Genomic DNA, 21,373 nt, shown 5'->3' with positions numbered 1-21,373 from the left:
AATGAATGAATGAATGAGTTCAACATGCCTTAAAGTCAGTCAGTCACGTTTTAACCCTGCTCTTGTTACCACAAACTCATCGAAAGGAAAATTCTCAGCATTTCTAGAAGATTATAATTAAAAAGGTAAATCACCTCGGGTGTCTTTTGGATGTGTAACTCGGCCTCCCACCATATAGGCGCTTGTGTGTGTGTTTTGGCTACAGGTAAAAAAGAGAAGATCTTATCTTTGCACCCCCCACCACTGACTCCTCACCTGTCCCGCGGCACTGGTAATTAGAAAGGGGACTATTGAATAGGCTGCATGTACCCCGGGGCCCTTAAGGTAGTCCTCCTTATAATTGCAGCTCCTGTGTAGTGAGGAGATTGTGTGACAGCACAACGGCGTACCTGGTGGCCTTTTTTGGTGTGTGTGTGTTGGTAAAAGATTTGAAAGGATTTACCTTATGAAGGAAAAAAAAAAAAACAAGGTGTGGAGGTCATGGGTTAAGTCTCCCTATGAAATGACAGCCAAAACAGCTTATGATATTCTGTCATAATAATGGAAAAATGGCTTCCAATTGGCCCTCCATCTCTTTTTTCCTCCTGGCAAGTCAATAAAGATTAATATTCCCTCATTTGCTGCTCAGAAAGATAGGTGGAAATTAGACGTGAATGGATAAAGTATCTTTTTCTTAAGGGAGAGGATGTAGCTTCATGACAAATCCCCGTAGTGAAAAGACAGCTGTCCAAATGCAGGATAATCCTCTAAGTGAATTCTCTGCAAGTTGGAAATCTGCACTGATGGCAAGCTAATACCATGTAACAGAAGAAAAGTAGAAAGTGGCGTCTTTGCTTTGTAGGAAAAGTGCTATCTTTTTTCTCAGAAATTTATCGGAAAATATACAAAATCTATAAAAACGGACCAGAATGTCACTGAATCTGTGCAAATGCTTGCAGCACAAAGCAGAAGAAAATTTAGTCATCTTGCGTAACTAATACAGGGCTTTACATTAAAAACAAAAATGACTTGCCCATGGGGAATCCTTAAGGTGAGAACTACTTGCCCCATGTAAAATGCCATAATGATATCTAATTTTTGTGGCATCACATGAGAATCTCAAATAAAGATTAAATGATTATCAATTGTGGAGATGTATGTTAACATGGCATGCCATACTACCTTACACATCGTAGTCGTAGTAAGCAGTGATATTTATAAGTTGTGCACCACAATGAAACATTATTGAATAGACACATTTGTGTACTAGTAAAGTGTTTTTAATCCAGAAAAAAATGCTCAATGGTCAAACAATAATTTGGGAAAAATCCACAGAGAAATGGAAGTGCTAGATTTTGTAGCTTGTGCAAAATCAGCACTTGGTATTGGATCTAATGGGTGGTGTTTCATTGTGACCACTTCAAATTGTCACAGCAATGTGATTCACTCACCTGTGCCATCATTTGATTTGCTGCCGCTAATAAAATACTTGTTTAGGAGGCACTGGTTCATCACTTTTTGCTGTTTTCCTTCACAAGTTGTTGAAGAATTAGACCATGTTGGCAGGGACGCCATGATAGATGTTTTCCTAGTCAAACCATCACTGATTGGTTGATCACGAACAAGAACGGGTGTGGGTCAAAACTGCGGGCCGCGGTCTAAATAAACGATTCTGATTGGTCCGTTTCAAGATTTGCAAGGATTGGTTTGCAAATTACAACCGGAATTACGCAGTCCGTGTTTTACCAACACCCAACAAGAACCGCTTTTAAAAAAACTCTTCCCAGTATGGCATGCCAAAGTGCACTTGCCCGACGGGAATATCACTGATTGGATTTACTTGCCCCAATTTTGTTTTAACTTGCCCCGGGCCATCGGTACATCGCTATTGTCGAGCGCAGTAATATTTTCTTGAGAATTTGGTTGAAAAAGCTACAAAAAGTCAAACGCATAGTAATGAAAATTGGCCAAACTGCGCCTGTGCAAGAGCTGTAAACAGGATGCAAACTGTTGCAGCACAAAAGTCTCCAACAAGTTAAGAATATTGCGAACAAAACCCCGTGTTAACAAGGTGTGCGTACACTAGAAAGCTTGCACTAAGTCCAAGCAAAATTAAATCTGAAATCAGAACAAGAAAGTTTCACTTTTTAAACTTAGTTTAAGTGATCTAGCCTAAGTTTCACTGCAGGGTTCGAGAATTACATTTGTCCGAGTGCCAGAATTTTGAAGAATTTATTGTAAAGTTGTTGTTTTTTTTAACATTTCTAATGCATACTGACACTCTCACTACATCGCGTGGTTCACTGTTCAGAAATGTAGGAACTAATAAATTATCGCTTTTTTGTGGTTTACAATGGCTTATTATTAGTCACAAAATATGCATACTTAAGCAATACCTTTTGCCACGATTAAACATTATCAACCATAATATATAAACCAATATTCAACTTGAATGTCATATTCTACTTTGGCCAAAAGATGTCAGTGATTTTTTTTTGATGAGTCTTGATCACTGTAACAACAGGCATTTATTGCAGGTTTAAATGATCTGATAACAGGCACAATAATAATCATCCATCCATTTTCTGCACCGCTTATCCTCACGAGGGTCGCGGGCATGCTGGAGCCTATCCTAGCTGACTTTGGGCGAGATGGGAGGTTACAATGTGGAGTGGTCGCCAGCCAATCAGAATCAGAATGCCCTTTATTGTCATTTTACATATAGTAGAATGAAATTGCAGCAGCTCCATTTTCAGTGCAAGATAGTATGACAGTACAAAATATAGAAATTAGAAGAAAAATAAATAAATTAAGAATCATTTACATAGTCCAGGACAATTGGTTGCCTTGGTTACATATTGTTGAGGGAGATGATGGCTCTAGAAAAGAAACAGCGACCGTTTGTTCAGTCTGTTTGTCCGTGCCCTACTACATCTGTATCGCCTCCCAGAAGGTAGTCACTGAAACAACTGAGGCGGGGTTAGAAGAGTCCTAGATGATGCTGAGAGCTCTGCTGACGCACCGGGAGTTGTAGAGGTCTTGTTGTAGGTCTTCTGTGCTGCTTTGACTGTCCAGGCTCTCAATGGAGGAGTGGTGGAAGGCTGGCAGCAGTTTTTGGGCCATGTTGTTTTTCCTTAGGACTCTCAGGAAGTGTAACCGCTGCTGAGCCTTTTTGATGATGGCTGAGGTGTTTTGAGTCCAGGTCAAATCACGGGGGAGCTGGACTCCCAGGAATCTGAAGTCATGGAACCTCTCCATGTCCTCGCCATTGATGTAGAGGGGGAAGTGATCACTTTTCGTCCTCCTGAAGTCCACAATGATCTCTCACAGGGCACATATCAGAATGGAATAGTCATGTGACATCGGACTCCACCCACAATTTTACGGTGGTTAGCTTCTTCTTACACTTGAAAACATTCCCTGCATTGAGTGTTATAAAAATGACGCCCATTAACAACATACTAAATAAAGGATAAACCATGTGAAAAATGCATGCATGGTATCTAACACCCACCCGAGCTAATTGTCTGTTCCGAAAGCCGTTATCAAATATTCATGTAATTAGTTAATTGATTGAGCTGCGCAGGTGAGTGGGAGGGCACAGGTCATTCAGCTAATTGGTCCCCCGCTCTAGGGATAATTGGCACGTGTGAAATCAAAGCCCATCTTTTTTTTTTTAATATATTAGCCTGCCATCTTTTAGCCTTCATTTGAACATATACTGTGTAGCCTTTGAGCTAAACTCAGCGTGCTTTCATATTACTCTTCAAGTATGATTCATGTTCAAAGACTTAAAAGAAACGGTTGGACGCTGCAAGCTGCAGGCGAGGTGAGTCAGTTGAGTTCCATTTAACATGTACAACAACAACAAGGATGTTTGGACTAGTGGTGATTAGAAGGATTTAATATCAAGATTCAACAGAAAGGTGAGCACGGATGGTTGCATTTTTCTGCACAAATCAACACTTTCATAGAAATAGGAGTTCAGAACCTTCAGAGATTGTCCAAGCATTCCCCTCATAATCAATAAAAGATATATAATCTAATGCCCATCCCTTTTTTCATTAGTTATTTTTAGCCATCTCCATTCCCCCACTAGTTTCTCTCATCTTGATTTGAACCAAAACGATTTAATCCCGAAACAATTGTTCCCTTCAGACACCGAATCCCAGATAAGAGCCTGACAGATTTTTCCATATAACCTTAATCTTATCATCATTTGTCTCAGCTCCTCTTTCTTCCCGCCCAAGACGAGGCGATAACGAACAGCTATTGTTTTGAGTGTTGTTAAAAGCCCGACCTGCTCACTTTTACAAGAGAGGAGACGCTTATTTCCTCCATTTAAGCGGCAGCTAAAATGCTACACGTCACCAATCCAATTTGCTCTCTGAAGGCGGGGTGGTGGGTGGGGGTGGGATTAAAGTCGAGCTGTCAGACGGAAACACCAGATCTCGAGACAAACCCTGCGGATATCTACCGATAGCGCTCTTCTAGTTGGGATCGGCTTAGCTCGGCTTGGACTATCTGCCATCTACAGGCTTTTAATTTAACATATATGACAAAAGACGCAAGCAGCTAAATATACAACAGGCTACTTACTATCGGGGGGCTTCACACAAATAAACTCTTCAGTTTCACTCAATCACAATTTTTTAAAAAACATATTAATAAATCATGCTATTTTATGTGTCTACCACCTACTGTCTTACAATGTCAAACAATATGCAAATTTAATTTTGTATGTTTGGTAAGTAAGATTTTTGGGGGGCATAAAAATGGCTAAATAAGCTAAAATAAAAAATATAAGGCATTCAGAAAACATTGAAAGATTTTCTATTTTTCTATGTCTACTGTATTCGGTAAAACGAGTATAAAGTAACTAGGAAAATATTCCGAATATAAATAAGGAATCTTACTTCGCAGAAATTCACTTCAACAGTGACAAACGAGACATTACTGCATTCCCTAAATCACTGGTGAAGCCCGGATTCGGCCTGCTATATTTTTTTTATGTGGCTCACAAAAGCCTAGAAATATGATTTGTTAAAAATAGATACGAAAAAAATCCCGTAATTGTAATAATTTTATTTTGAAATTCGTTGAGACTCCACCGAACCATTGTCTACAAATGGCAAAAACATGGAACAGTGGTCAGTGACTCCCATTTAAATGTGTTTGATGATATTAAACATGGGGGCGGCTGAAGGGTCTCTGTTTGGGCATCTTTTTGTCCTCCCTGTATGTGGGTTTTCTCCGGATACTCGGGTTTCCTCCCACATTCCAAAAACATGTTATGTTAATTAGTCACTCCAAATTGTCCATAGGTATGAATGAGAACGTGAATAACATCACATTTATGCATTTAATTTAATTTAATTTCATTTTCACAAACAATTTTTCCCATAAACATGCACTGCACTAAAAAAATGAATATGTACTATGTTCCAATCATGCTAATGATACCGATCCCGATAATCCATGAGTGAAATCTACTGATACTGATACCAATACCGATCACATAAATGCAGTGTAAATGGTTAAATGTACTATTGGCTATTTTAGGGGTCACCAAGGGTTTTTTTTGTGAGAGCTACTATTACAAAATGAAAATGGCCAAGAGCTACTCATTTTTGTAACATTTATTATCACAGCTTATTTCAAGGCAAACAAAGCCAATATGCTTGTTTTACCAGAATATGAAAAAAATGCTGGTATCCACAACTCATCTTTTCTATTCCACAATGCATTTATATCTAGTCTTATTTATTAGTCTTCATTATTACGTAGTAACTGAAAACCTGAATGACAAGCAGGTTTTTCCGCCTCTGCTGGGCCGCTACAGCCGCATCCGCTGCCTTCTGAACCTCAGATGCAGCCGACACCCTCTTCTTTGCCCAGAGAAGAGACAAAATATTGACACTCTTCTGTCAGCTCGGCACTACTGCTGAAATCAGTGTGCACAGCGCACGTTTAAACGCGGCCCCACGCAGCCCTGCACACAACCAAAGTTCCTCCTGCACTAAAAGTACTACATTGTGTCTTCATGCTCCCAAATCCATACTAAGGTGGCAATCCACACATTTTGCCCACGCTTGCAAGTACAGCAGGTTGGGACCGGGGCTTTATAGCCACTGCCTGACAGATGATCACATAAGGAGCCTCAAACTCATTCTGGCAAGTGCTCGCCCCCAAATTCCACACCGGTGAGGCATTTTTGAGGCACTTTAATTTTCTTTTTATTCATAGTTAACAGGATATGTGAACTATTTATATGAAACAGCCATTAAATTTTGCCCATGATCCAAGTGAAGTTGCGTATGTGAAGATCTAGTTTCACTTCTTTGCCGCCACTTGCACTTTGGCCAGAAGCACAGTAACCAAGCAGATGAAGCAGTATGATTTGCATTAACTTGATTCCCCAACAAAATCAATGGGAAAGGCACATTTAGTGTAGTAAGATACTTTTTTTGCAAAATACTTTACGCCCATTATCGGATGCTATGACATAAAATGCCCCCTTTCCAGGCACGACTTTACCCATCCAAAGCGCGATCTTGCTCTCCCTGGCGGCAGACTAATGGCACATTCTAGCGGGTTTATTTGCTTTTAATGTGGCATAATGACGTTTGATAATTGGGTTTAGGTGGGCTTATAAAACCGTGGTTCGGGAGGCAGACAGTGATGTGAGTACCGTTTAAAATAAAGTGGTGTTAGATGGCTGAAGGCTCGGCCATCCTAAACGGCGTCGGGGCGCATCAATTAAAGCAACACCCATACAAGTGCTCCTGTGAGGAGAAATGTGTTGACGTTAATGCTATCTTTGCATCTCTTTGGCACTCGGCTGTCTTTCTGTCCTAAGCCCTTGGCCTGTCTCATTGTGAGTCATTAATCATTTAAGAGCAGAAAAATTAATGAAACTATCAAAAAAAAAAAAGATTTGGCATCCCCTTTGCGATTTGGAGCCAATTATTAAGATTTTGTTAAAAGACATGACTAATTATAGTGGATATTTAAAAGGCATTTGAATTTTAATGCATCCTCTCCTTATTACCTTTGCGGAAGGGTGAAGATGAGAGGATGTTGAGATTAGATATTCTCACTCTAATTAAGACCACAGATCCCCTGGGATGAGGAGAATAAGGGTCTGCTCATTCTACCATCCCCTCATCCTCTTAAAGCCTTTGTCGTGTTGGACCACCACAGCCTGGAGATACAACTGGGAATAGGATGAACCCGTGAAGGCGGGGCTTCACATCTCCCACCGTCACTTCCCACTGGGGACATGGGGCGGTGGGGCGTCCACCGACTGACACCTTAACCTTTGAGCTTGTCAGGCCATGAGGGAAGCGATATTCTCACATTACGATTAACTTTGCTCCTTTAATTAGACGTGCGGAGGCACGGAGCGGCGCCGTGTAACGCCCTCCAGAGCACACCGACGGAATTATTGGACCCTCTTGGCGATCATTAGGGACATGACACATCCCTCTGGATGAGTAATCTGTTACTTTGTAAAGATCATGTCAATGAACAGTTCGACACTACAATTCCCTTCAGTTTGGATTGGTATAGCATAGTGGGGCTTCTATTTTCTCAAATTAATTGATCGGGAAGAATTTTAACAACATGTGAAACTGGCCAATTAATTTCATATAGGCAAGTAGCACCGCCGACAAAAAATCATTTCACAAATTAATTGTTATAAATATTTAGAAATTAGAAATGTCAAGCACCCTCAAAAAATGACCAAATTAATTGATCTATTATTTTCACCTAATGACTTCCTACATTTAGACAATATCCTCTAAATTGCTCCATAAATTTAGGCACATCGTGCACCCTATAAAAACGAATCGCAGAACTTTAACCATTGCATTTAGGCAAGTATTGCATCTGAAAAAAAATAATAATAATGAGAATTTTGATTGTGTTGAATTAATTTTGGATTGCGTAAAATTTTGGCAATAACCCACCCTAAAATCAATTAGTAAATGTATTCATCATAATGAATTTTGGCAGTTGTGTTGATAGAATTTTCACTTAATTTTCACAATTTTAGAAGATTTTGACTGATATTTCACATCACACAGAATAGTGGAATCATGGAACGTACCAAAAGAAACATTAGACCCCGGTTTTGCATCAGAAAAAAAAAGTTTGTTCCATTGAGGAAAATATCAGTTCCCGACTAAAACAGGGAGAAACCCAGCTCCAGTATCTAAAGAACTACAGTATGCTACAACACACAAAGGGTTGTTTGACATCAAAATAACAATTTATACATAAACATAACAACAATTTTCACATTTGATACTGAACTGTGTGTGCACGCGTGCGTACGCTTGTGCCATCATGCTTGTGCATGCTTTAAAATTTCCTGAGAATTTCCTGAGAACCTTCTGCACGCTTCCTTCCTCCACGTTCTTCCACTCCTGTCATGTATGTTTTTTCCATTCAAATTCACAGCTCTTATCAAATGCACTTTTTATGGCTTACAAGTCCGACTCATCACCACTTTTTGCTTCTTGCACAAAAAAAACCTAAAAGATGAATAAATACATCTTTGGGAACAGCCATGTGGGATTAAAAAAAACATCTAAATACGTCTCTAATATTGAATGAGTTAGTTGCTTCATAAATTTAGGCAAGTAGCGCACTCAAAAATCTATTAGTACATTAATTGATTCATTAAGAATTTTGACCAGTGGGTTGGACTCATTTTCACATATTGCTCCATACATTTAGGTAAAAAAAACAAAAAAACAGAACTATAGCACCTGAGTTGATCCTAAACATATTGTAATATATGCTAAGGTCCATATTGGGCAACCCTACTGGAGATTTAGTGTAAATGGCCCCATCCGTTTTTTTCTTTTGAAAGGGTGAACTGGAGTTCAGCATAGCACTATCAAGACCTGGCTGCTAGAAGGCAAAATGAAGAATTTTTGTCTCCCCAAGGAGCAAAATTCAACAATACACCACAGCATGTTTATCGTAAGTCTGGTTAGCCTAATCAAGCCACCGTCTCGATTGGGTAGCCTGAGGATGTTGACCAAATGAGGCCCGGGAGGAGTGAGGCATGCTGGGAATCCCTTCTTTTCCCTCCTCGTGCCCATGAGTCACAATTTCAGGCTAGCATGAGGGGAAAAGACAAATAAACAACATCTCTTTTCCAGAGTTTATGTTCTCTAAGGGAACGAAATGAGAGGGGGAGGTGGCAGGTAGGAATGTGTGTGCAAGTGAGTGTATATTGAAAACTGTTAGCCTTAGCCAGCGAGATGTGTATACAGTACTTGCAAAGTCAAACAAATAGATCCTGTATGCAGGTTAAAACGTGTGTATGTGTCTGTCATCTTCAATCATTCTTCTGTGATAGGTTCTTTCTCCCTCAACCCATATGTCTATGTGTGTACGCTAGGCCTGGATCCCGAGAAGCACCTTGGAAAGTCTCTGGCTGACATGGAGCCCTACTTGAAACAGGTCACTCTCACCCCTTTTTGAATCATATTACAGGTCATTGCATTAGTTACACCTGCATGAATGGGATCATACAAATCTAAGTACTATTTTCCTGCAAAAAGAGTGCATACTAATATAACAATGGCGAAATAAACTAAAACACAAATACAGTATAAGGCAGGGGTCTCAAACTCAATTTACCTGGGGGCCACCGGAGCTAGGTTCTGGGTGGTTTTTCAAAAAAAACCCAAAACGCATTTATTAAAAACTGGAAGAAAAATCAATAAAAAAAACTATCTTCAATGCTTTTGCTTCTGCTATACCCTACACTTTTTCAGTACTTTGGTTCTGGTTTTCCACACCAAAATATCTGATAAAACATTCCACTGTTCTCAAATATCTTGATTTTTATTTTTCTATACACAAAATAAGATTAAAAATATAAATAAACAAATTAAGAATAAAGACAATAAATCAATCAATCAATAATAAATAAGTAAAATAATAATAAAACAGCAAATAAGAAAAATGTAAGAAACCACATACAGTTGGTAGAGAAATTATTTTTTTCAGATTCAAATGTACAGTATTAACAGTTATTTAACCTTTAACATGAACATTAATGAAACTTAATCATTTGACCCAATTAGCAACTTAGCATCGTACTCAGTTCCATCTGGGAGCAGCGTGGTAACTTTAACAACATGTTTGATGAGATGCTTTATCTTAACGTGTATTTTCCTGCATTTATTTGTACCCAGCGTCATAAGCCTTTAGCTTCATTGCTAATCCAAAGCAAAACAGGGCGGGGTGACAGGGTGTATGTATTGAATATTGTGTATGTATTGAATAATAACAGGCGACTGTAAGGGTATTATTTCATATCTAGACGGGTCTAATACTGTTAAAAACTGTATTCAGACGGTTGTGAGCAGGTTTTCTATATCTACAAAAATACTCAAATAAGGAATTCTACTTTGTGGAAATTCATTATCACGATCAGGTCTGGAACCAATTAACCACAGTGAACAAGGGATGACTACTGTGTATATAAGAAAAAACTCTTTATGTCGTGAAAAAAAATACCATTTGGGTCAATACGCTATTCATTCAGTTATTTTCTACTGCTTATCCTCACAAGGGTCGCGGGGGTGCTGGAGCCTATCCCAGCTGTATTCGGGCGAGAGGCGGGGTACACCCTGGACCGGTCACCAGCCAATCACAGGACACATATAGACAAACAACCATTCACACTCACATTCATACCTATGGACAATTTGGAGTCGCCAATTAACCTAGCATGTTTTTGGAATGTGGGAGGAAACCGGAGTACCCGGAGAAAACCCACGCATGCACGGGGAGAACATGCAAACTCCACACAGAGATGGCTGAGAATGGAATCGAACTCTGGTCTCCTGGCTGTGTGGCTTGCACGCTAACCACTAGACCACCGTGTAGTTCGTCAATACGCCATAAGTAACCATATTAGTGCACTGAAACTAAGCTTCAAAGGCGTTGTATTGCATTGGACTTTTCCAATTCAGTTGTCTTCCATAAATCAGGGGAGTCCTAAGTGATGCCTTGGGGCCATTTATTTGTTTATTATTGGCCCGCAGCACTTTAAATTAAGCACTAAAAAACTTTATTACTTAATTTTTGGAAAAACACAATAAAGTGAGGGCGTGATGTTCGAGCTCTAATGTAGCAAAATGTGGAAAAAAAAAAAAGCTTGGACACCCCAGGTCTAAATCAAATGCGTTTAGTGGCCATTCATGCTTTAAAGTGTGTTTTTACATTATATTCTAGTTTCAGAACATCCTATGTTTTACTGTGTAGCTCTCCCAGAAGTACGGCGTCCATGTTTGTGGCGAAGGAGGGGAATATGAAACGTTTACCCTGGATTGTCCTCTCTTCAAAAAGAGGCTCGTCATGTGAGTAAATGGATGAGAAATGTGACTTTGTAATGTTGTTTTCCTATCTACCCACAGTTTTCCTTGGTTTTCCAAGAAAAAAACCTGCCGCATTGTATGCATCAGGCATATAAATAAATGAAGGATAAGACTAAGGATGGGTATTTGCTCCTTGGCAGCAAATAGGAGACTATGGAATATAACACTGCATACAGTGAAAAAGGGGCAGAATAGATTGTTTTTTAGCTCCTAATGCTACAGCTGCTTTTTATTCATGTGTTGCAGTGATGCGGCGGAGACAGTGATCCACTCGGCAGATGCCTTCGCTCCGGTCGGCTACCTCCGTTTCACCGCCTTGCACACCGAGAGCAAAGCCAGCGTGAGTCCAAGTTGCGAGAGATCGATAGTCTTCGACGGCAAACCGATGAACTGACGTCAACAGAAAAAAAAAAAAAAAGTTTGGGCAGCTTTAGGCTTGATTGCTTTCAGAGCACTCGGAGGGGGAAAACAAATAGAAGAACAAAAGCCTTTGGTGTGCGATAACTTTGCTCAGGAGGAGAGGAGGAACCAGAGGGGAGAGTTCAGATCAGCCTCCAGAGGGGCCTCTCTTTCGCATATTCTCTCTCCGTCTCTCTCCTGCAGCCCCACATGGCCTACTTTGACGTCTGCAATATTCACTGCAGCCCCAAACTAGGCCCAGCTTAATAAACATGTCCGCTCACATTAGGGTGCTTTGCATTCAGGTAGCAGGCTAAGTGGGTGCGGGCGGGGTTTGCAGCGATGTAGCAAGTATTGTTTTTTTTTTCTTTTGGCTTGCAGAATCGGAAGGAGATCAAAGAAAGGGGCTGCAAGGGGACACTTTATTTTTTACATTATGTATTGGCTAATTATGCATTCAGATTAAGAAACCCAAATCAGTATCCGATGGCTGCAATGTGTATGAATATTAATATATTTGCAATTGCAAAGAGATACACTAACCAACAAACACCGGAAATGGACAGTGATAACCAAAGGTGTGTGACACTTCAGCCTTCTTGTTGCGGCTCCCTTCGCTGAGCACTGTGATTTTTTTTTAACACCAAAATAGGGGACATGCGCATTTTTGAAAAGAATGTGAAATTTGCAACTCAAAACGCAAAAATTCATCTAGACTGCGTTCTGACTGCTGACTGGATGAGCAAAGGAGGGGAAGCTAGAGTACATAATCCCTTCTTTCATCAGAAAAAATAAGTTTGTTTCTCCCTTTTTACGTTATTTTTTAGTAATAAGCAGTTGAACATAGGCACGTTTCAGGAAAATATCAGTTCACAACTAAAAAAAAAAGGGTAGAAAACTGTTTTTTGTGAACTGAAATATTTAAAATATTTAATATTATATTAATATAGTATATATAATATATTAATATTATATTTAAATATTATATGATTTTAAATAATTAAAATTTTCCTACAATATGTAACTTTCTGCATGCTACACTCCTCCATGCTCTCTCACTTCTGTCACGAGCGGGCTTAACCCCCTCGTGACAGCTCTCTTAGTTTCCTTCTTTGCCTCTGTTCCGGTTTTCATGCCCTTATTTTGGTTCAACTTCCTTTCTTGTTCCCTTCTGCTCGCTGACTCATTTCACACACCTGTCTCTAATTTCCACTCTCCCTATTTAGTTCAGGTGTGTGCTCTTTCGTTTGTGGCTTCATTGTCTTTGTTTTTGGTTTGCCTGTAGTTGCTGCCTACATTGCTTAAACTCCATTAAATCCCTTGTACCTACATTTTTGGTCCTGCTCTCTGCATCCTGGGGTCGCATCGCTAAGCTCGCAAGCCTGCTGGTGACAACTTCCTTGTGATAAGGGACTCCAGGAGTGGCAGATAGTGTGCCACAGCAGCGGACTGTGCACTGACCGCTCACAAAAATATGTGCTTTCACTTTTACATCTCCAAATACCATAAAAATCTCCCGATGACATCAGGAAAATACTTTACAATTGTCGCTAGTTGCTTTTGAGAAATAAAGTCGTCAAGTCACCAAATTTGGTGAAAAAAAATCACCAAGTTGTCAACACTGGGCTGCACATGAGATGGGAAGCCATTCACTGGACAACAGGTAGCATTTACCAAAGATTTTACAAGCATTTTGTAGCTCCAGACCCTTTTTTTCAAACTGTCAGAGCAGGCAAAATAGCTCTTTTGGGGTTGCCGGCCCCTGAACTAAGGTTATTATGTAATTTCCAGAAAGACAAAATATTTTCCCTTGGAATCTGCCTCATTGAATGCATCTATTAATGCCCTGTTAGGTTTAAGAACAAACAGCAAATGTATGGCTCACATTTCTGTGCACCGACTAAATCCTGAATGCAAAGTATTATTTTTTTCTGTGACTAAGTCTTGTCACACTGGTCTTATTTTAGTCCTGCATTCATGTTATTTGTCAAATTTAATACAAATGTTAGACTGTTTTGGGATTGTAACTTGGAAACACTAAACAGCGCTTATGACCTGTAAGGACTTGAACATTTCAAGCCCATGACTTTGGATTGGACTCGACCTGTCTTGTCTTAACTTGAGATTGACTTGGACTTGCACGTCTTCGCTTGAGATTAAAGACTCGAGACTCATTTCAGAAGACTGACTTGCTCCCACCTCTGGTTATACGGTAATCAAGCAGTGTAGTTGTCATATTATTGCCACTTCCTCCTACCAAGAAGTCTGTCTCTCCCTATCTTGCAACGCCCTTTTCCATTTTGCAACACAGGGTAAGCTTTTACTAGCCTAAACTATTGGAAATACTGTGGAAGAACGGTGGAAAAACAGCATTCAGAGGCAAAAAAAAAGTTTTTTTTAAAATAATAATCAATTTAGATTTTTTTTATAGTCTGAAAATGCAAAAAAATTAAGCTGCACTGACCAGAAACTAGAAAGAGCCCTAGAGGAACAGCATCAGTGTTTACTTTTGTGCGACAATAAGTGTTTCAACAGGGTGGTGATTGTTTTATTTTTAGTAAAGTTTCTTAACTGACGTGCAAAGTGTGAACAGCTTGCAAAACTGTTGGCAGTTCAATGGTTTCATCTTATGCACTCATCTTTGTTGACGGAGGTGTTCAAAAGCAGGTGCACCGTACCTCAACGTCAGGGCCAGGAGGCAGCGGAGAGCCACCAGGTCCGAGTTACCGGTTTCGATTACCGACACAGACAGGGCCCGCCACTGTTGTTGAATACCTTGTCGTTTTTAGACAGACTGTCCAGTTGTACAAACATACGGCACGTGTAGTTTCCAACGCTAGCAAAAGTAGTCCCAAATGCACAATTTTTACATAGCGACATCACCACCTACTGGCCTGGCATGTACAATTTCCTGTTCTTTTTGGATGATGAAAATAACTTTCCCCGTTGTCATGTTAATGTAAACGTGGACATGAGATGCTAGCGTATTTCTAGCCGCGTGTAAAGAGGCCTCACTTAGCCTGAGGCGCCATGTCTTTCTGGGATATTTCGCACATCTTATAATAAACCAAACAGCGCTCGCTGAATGATTCCAAGGAAGAGGAACGTGTGTCCCTATTTGTAAGCCTCCCTTGTATCTTCATGTTATGGGGGTAGGGGGGTTGTTTTATTATGGACAGAAAACATACCCCCGTCGCACACAACCCGTGACCCCGCAGCCGCACTCACTCCCTGAAGCTAGATATTTTTTCACCCCCCCCCCCCCCCCCCCCCCCCCGCCCCATCACATCACACGCCATTCCACCGCCCCTATCTAGGTTGCTGGGGGAAGAGCAGGGAGATCCAGGGCCCCGTGATAAGAGAAAGAGGGGGGGGGGGGGGGGGGCGACCAGGGGAAAACCTGCCCTGGCTCAGCCTTCTGAAGCTCTTCTCGTCAGGGTGACAGATCGGCGGTGACACCAGCACTAGAGGAGACGGCACCGGGCTCAGGGGGTGGGGACAGAGCGCCATCATTTGCCCTCCGTTAATGCTAGTCAAGCTATTTTTCATGCTGGGAAGGAGAGAGGGGATGGAGTATAATTATTTTGATTATCTTATGGCCTAATGCAGTTGACAGGAGATGAAGAAGGGGCGGGGGGGGGGGGTGATGACAGTGGTGGTAGTGAGGATTTGGGCGTTTGTGTGCATGGAATTTGTATTTAAATGCAGCGGCAGGGTTTGGCAGGTAATATTATGCCTTGAGAGAATGGTAATGATTTGTTGTTGATTTGAGAAGCACAAGATAAGTAAACAGGAAACAGTCATGGCTCATTTGACTGACAGGTGGCGTGATTGAATCTTCAGTGTCCGTACGCAAGCGCTCCCTGCAAAATGTTTCATATTCATTCACCTTCAAGTTATACATGCGCCCGGGCACTCATAAGTAAAAGACTGACATTGACAAGGTTGACTAATTATGCTGCGTTTTGTCTTGTCTGGCGCCTTATCGCAGGATGTGGCGGCGGGAGCTGTGGCTCGTTGTCCTTGCCAAAGCGCCATTGACAAGATAACCGAGGAGGTGGAATATGCTGATGGAGCCGGAGACGACCACCACCATCGAGAATTTACATCAGACATTGACCTTAGTTGTCAGCAGGGCCACGGTGAGATTCACTCATTGTGCCGGCTGCCTGCGTGCAACCGTGTATTTATGTCTACTCTGCACTCGCGTCACATGATATCCTACCGCATTCTCCCGGATCTGTGTCATGCGGCCGCCATCGTGTGATGCAAGTGACTGACTGTTTGACACGGCATGTCATCTCGGTGCATTTCTGACTGTCGCTATCTCGCCATCGACACACAAGTTATCTCTTACGCAGCAGGACTTATTCAGGCGGTTTCGTATTTATGACGAACTACCGCAAATTATGAATCCTCTACAAAAAGACCTAATTACGTCCGCAAAACAGATGAATACCTAGTCATACGCCTTAACCTCCATGAGGCAGACTCTTCTGATTTCATTGCATCAAAGAAAAGGAAAGTGAAAGTGACAAGTGAAGTAGAAAATGTGGAGAAATGTAGGCCAATAATTAGCAGCAAGCTTGGTTTAAGCCAGTGCTTCTCAAGTAGTGGGGAAGTCCCCAGGGTTGTTGAGAGGCGGGGGGGGGACTTTACTAAATACAGAAATGTCCAAGCTTTTTCCACGGTCACATAGAAACGACTAAAAAGAGGGGGGCTGATTTGATATGCTAAGAAGTTATAGTTATATTTTTTCTAGAAAAAAATGCATCTCAGCTTTGTGATATGGGTTGTATGAATGTCGGTTTTCTCAGTCCCACCCCCATTTTTTTTTTTTTTTTTTTTACCAAATATTTCAACTTAAATTACCTTTTTTTCTGAATTAGGACTTCCCATATTTTGACATTGTGTTCATAATATAACTTTTTTCCCAACCTTTGTTTTGTTTTTCTTAATATTATAACTGTTAAAAATATTTATAATCTATAATATTATAATAATATTATTATATAATAATAACTATAATAATAATAATATATATATAATAATATATAATAATATGATTAGTTTATTTTTACATTTTAGGACTTCCCATATTTTGACTTTGTATTCATAATATAACTTTTTTCCCAACCTTTGTTTTGTTTTTCATAATATTATAACTGTTAAAAATATTTATAATCTATAATATTATAATAATATTATATAATAATAATAATAATATATAATAATATGATTAGTTTATTTTTACATTTTAGGACTTCCCATATTTTGACATTGTGTTCATAATATAACTTTTTTCCCAACCTTTGTTTTGTTTTTCATAATATTATAACTGTTAAAAATATTTATAATCTATAATATTATAATAATATTATTATATAATAATAATAATAATATATATAATAATATATACTAATATGATTAGTTTATTTTTACATTTTATACTCCTATGAAAGGGACAGTGATAACTATGCTATGGAGTGGTCTCATTATTTATACCTTCTCTAACTTATAAGCCTGTGTCTCCCTCTCTTGCAACGCCCCTTTCAGTGTATGAGGCAACCACAGGCGTGCATTTTACTGTATTTAATTCCTGTATTTAATCTTTTTAATTCAAATTCATTCATTTGACCACTACTACTAAGACATAAAGTTTTAATCTTCAAGCGATTGATTGTGGTGAAATTGACCGCACTACTTGGCTACAACCAGCGGGGGCACTGTTGACAAAAGCAGTCTGGTATCATGTGAAAATGTTCCATTACTAATTTGCTAATCCTCTTCTTCATTTTTAAAGTGCTTCCTGGAGATTTCCCTCCATCCTGCTCACTCAGAAGTCACATGGGTTATCAGTGGATATCTGGCATCAACGGGCAACAAAGCCAAGACCCGGGGATCCAGGGCCAGACTGCGGCAGCTTTCATACTCTTGCAGAGTAAGCAAACCCTTTTTGAATCTCTCAATCGATTATTTTTGCACGGTTCAGTATCTTCTGGACTTGATTCGATAAACTAGCAGGTATAATGTAATCCTAAGAGTCCACTGGGCCAGCGCCGATGCAATTTGCTGTGGCGCCTAGTGGCGTGCAGTGGCTCAAACTGCTTCCCAACTGGCTCGTGGTGGCCCGTAACAGCGGCAAAAAAATGATTTGACGGGAAGAAAATTTCAAAATGTTTAAAATCTTCATGAAGAGGTGCCCACCAAGTGGAACCAAATGTCGCAAACAATCCACCTATTGAAATACACTGGAATGTAATGGCGCGAGCCAAGTTGAGCCAATGATGCTAGGAGTCCGGTGCCAGTTTGCGCCAAAGATTATGTGATTGACACATAGTTGCTCGTTGTGGCGCCGAATTAATGGCAACATGCCGAGCGAACATAATTCAGCCAGTAAAACCTGAAAAGTGGTGGGCTCAATTTGATTTTTTTTTTCATGGGGACCACAAAAACATAAAATAAATAAACTTTAGTGTGTTAAATGTCATCAAAAGAGCCATATCTGGCTCACAAACCATAGGTTCCCTACCCCTCATCCAGAGGATGAGACACCCTTCTTTGTGTCCCCACAGTGGTGACAATTGCGTACCAATGAGTAAATTGGTCGTAAACTGATTTGAAGTACAGTATGTGTACACACAGGGCGGCACGGTGGTCGAGTGGTTAGCGCGCAGACCTCACAGCTAGGAGACCAGGGTCCAATTCCAACCTCGGCCATCTCTGTATGGAGTTTGCATGTTCTCCCCGTGCATGCGTGGGTTTTCTCCGGGTACTCCGGTTTCCTCCCACATTCCAAAAACATGCTAGGTTAATTAGCCACTCCAAATTGTCCATAGGTATGAATGTGAGTGTGAATGGTTGTTTGTCTATATGTGCCCTGTGATTGGCTGGCCACCAGTCCAGTGTGTACCCCGCCTCTCACCCAAAGACAGCTGGGATAGGCTCCAGCTCCAGGAAAAGCGGTAGAAAATGAATATGTACACACTGTCCATGCCTCCCTTTTTGTAGTTTATGCCTCCTTCCTGCTCTTTCTGCAGCTGCAAGATAATATTGACTAATATTGACTCTGGAGTTCAATTGAACATCTTGTAGGTCCCTTGCAAATAGAGAAATAAATTAAGCTGGGGGGGTTGCCTATGCTGTTGTATCAATCGCGTGGGTCATAGTACATATACAGTCTGAAACTACTTAACGGTGATAAATGAGGGATTACTCTGTACATTTTTACATACGCGTATGCACCAATTACCTTACCTGGTTAATTGGTTCTTCCCTTCAACTTTCCCTTAACAAAAAAAAAATCATAACATTTCTTTTGACTAGCACGAACCCCTAAAAACCGACACTCACAGCCAACTCTCCCTCCCGCCGTCCTATTGTGTTAAAAAAAAAAATGACGTGTAGAAGAATCAAAACCGTAGTTTTGTCCCATATTTCAAAGCAACAGGCAAAAGACCTTGTGTCAGATGCAGCATCGGCCATCAGAGCGGAATAGCAAACAGCAACTGTCCAGAATCCGTCCATACCCCACACGCTTCTCAAATGCAGGCGTCCAGCGTGTGCATGTCGGGTGGTGGGGGTATCATTTTTGCCCTGCAGAAGTTTTAAAGTGAGCGCTTTTTCCAGTCTATCTGTAGTTTTTCCCCTTCTCCTCTCTGCCCGCTTTCCCTTTTTTTGATGGGGAAAGAGGAGCCAAAGATGAAAAGCATATTTAATGTTTATCGCGGTGCTCGACTGAACCGCCTTCACAGCGCCGAGACAATATTAAACAAGTTAATATTTAATGAAACGGCCTCTTTTGTATGAGGATGAAGTAGTCTGAGACGGTGGTGTTGGCAAAGGCAAAACAAACTTGAAGCGCTTTCAAATCATTGCAAGGAGAGAAGGGAGACTTGGCTTTGAGCGTTTTTGTTTTTTTTTTTTTTTTTTTTTTAGTGCATACATGCTGCGTATGCTGCTCACACTTTTACAGTGGGGACAAACACCATTAGCACGGTGCTCTGGGTTAGCGTTTGTTCAAAAATGCATCAATAAGGCTATCTTCTTTACGCTGATCAAATACACAGGTTGGTGTTATTAATAAAACAGCCCTAGGGGACAAAAAAAAAGCACCCAAACTGAAGTTGAATCATTTATAATAATACGATATATCACATTTTTAGAGGTAATCTGCAAAAAAAGAGACTCCTACAAAACATATTTTCTTTAATAAGAAAAAGAAAAATCACAACAAATATGCCTGTACATATGCATCCCCAAATAATCGCCATTCAGCATTTGCAGACTTTTATTCATCCATCCATTTTCCATACCGCTTATCCTCACAAAGGTTACGGGGGTGCTGGAGCCTATCCCAGCTGTGGTACACCCTGGACTGGTCGCCAGCCAATCACAGGGCACATATAGACAAACAACCATTCACACTCACATTCATACCTATGGACAATTTGGAGTGGCTAATTAACCTAGCATGTTTTTTTTTGAATGTGGGAGGAAACCGGAGTACCCGGAGAAAACCCACGCACGCACACACGGGGAGAACATGCAAACTACACACAGAGATGACCAAGGATGGAATCAAACTCGGGTCTCCTAGCTGTGTGGCCTGCACGCTAACATGCTATTTTGTGCTTATAATGTCCATAATGAGGTTGTTTATTGGTAGAAACCCATCTCTTTTCACAGAGAGTAGTCAAACTTTTTTGTATGATTTATGCTATATTACATGATAATAAATGTTTCCTGTAAAGGTTTCAGCAATTTGCTTCAATCAATAGTGACTTGCAGACACAAGATAGTATGTCTCACTGCTCTTTTGTTGTCTGTCCAGGTGAGCTGAACAGCCGAGGCTGGAGCATGGAAGACATTGTCCTTGTACACCTGTACGTGAGCAATATGGACGACTTTGGTCCACTCAACACAGTGTACAAGAATCACTTTGGCATAAACCCTCCGGCCAGGTACAAATACAGTCCATACACACAATATCATAATGAACTCTCTGCAGTTGTTGTCTAAAACGACATCATTTTCTGCAGAGTGTGTGTGCAAGCTCCGCTACCTGCTGGCCGGCTACTTCAGATGGACTGTCTCCTCCATAACTGGACCAAGCCCCCAACGGAGGGCAGCTTTCATCACAGAGAGGCGCTGCATGTACAGAGTCTTTCTCACTGGGCCCCGGCCAACATTGGGCCCTACAGTCAAGCCCTCAGGGTAAGGTGCCGTAAGGTTTCTTGTATCGATACTTGTATTCAATGTAGTGTGGTATAATATAATGTAGGGCTATATGATGATCTGGTGGTTAGAAGGCCTCTGTGTGAATGTGAGTAGTAGGTTTTCTATATGTGCCCTGTGCACCATTAACCAGCTAGGATAGGCTCCAGCACGCCTTCGACCTTAGTGAGGATAAGTGGTACAGAAAATAGATGGATTGATATTCGTTCATTTATTCATTCATTTTCTACCGCTTTTTCCTCACGAGGGTCGCGGGGGTGCTGGAGCCTATCCCAGCTACATTCGGGCGAAAGGCGGGGTACACCCTGGACTGGTCGCCAGCCAATCCCAGGGCACATATAGACAAACAA

The 21,373-nt window shown here is 40.7% G+C and overlaps 1 protein-coding gene across 1 annotated transcript in view; it reads left to right on the top strand.

The window, feature by feature from the left end:
* dph6 (diphthamine biosynthesis 6) overlaps positions 1 to 21,373 on the top strand; it is a 103,766-nt gene that overhangs the window by 30,979 nt on the left and 51,414 nt on the right. The window contains exons 6-12 of the mRNA XM_058091411.1: positions 9,398 to 9,459; positions 11,275 to 11,369; positions 11,634 to 11,727; positions 15,778 to 15,928; positions 17,590 to 17,727; positions 20,620 to 20,749; positions 20,828 to 21,002. Of these exons, the coding sequence (XP_057947394.1) occupies positions 9,398 to 9,459; positions 11,275 to 11,369; positions 11,634 to 11,727; positions 15,778 to 15,928; positions 17,590 to 17,727; positions 20,620 to 20,749; positions 20,828 to 21,002 (845 nt within the window). The remainder of the gene's footprint in view (positions 1 to 9,397; positions 9,460 to 11,274; positions 11,370 to 11,633; positions 11,728 to 15,777; positions 15,929 to 17,589; positions 17,728 to 20,619; positions 20,750 to 20,827; positions 21,003 to 21,373) is intronic.

This window comes from Doryrhamphus excisus, chromosome 13, assembly GCF_030265055.1.
Source record: "Doryrhamphus excisus isolate RoL2022-K1 chromosome 13, RoL_Dexc_1.0, whole genome shotgun sequence".
Taxonomy (NCBI): domain Eukaryota; kingdom Metazoa; phylum Chordata; class Actinopteri; order Syngnathiformes; family Syngnathidae; genus Doryrhamphus; species Doryrhamphus excisus.
This window is presented reverse-complemented; position numbering and strand designations above follow the sequence as displayed.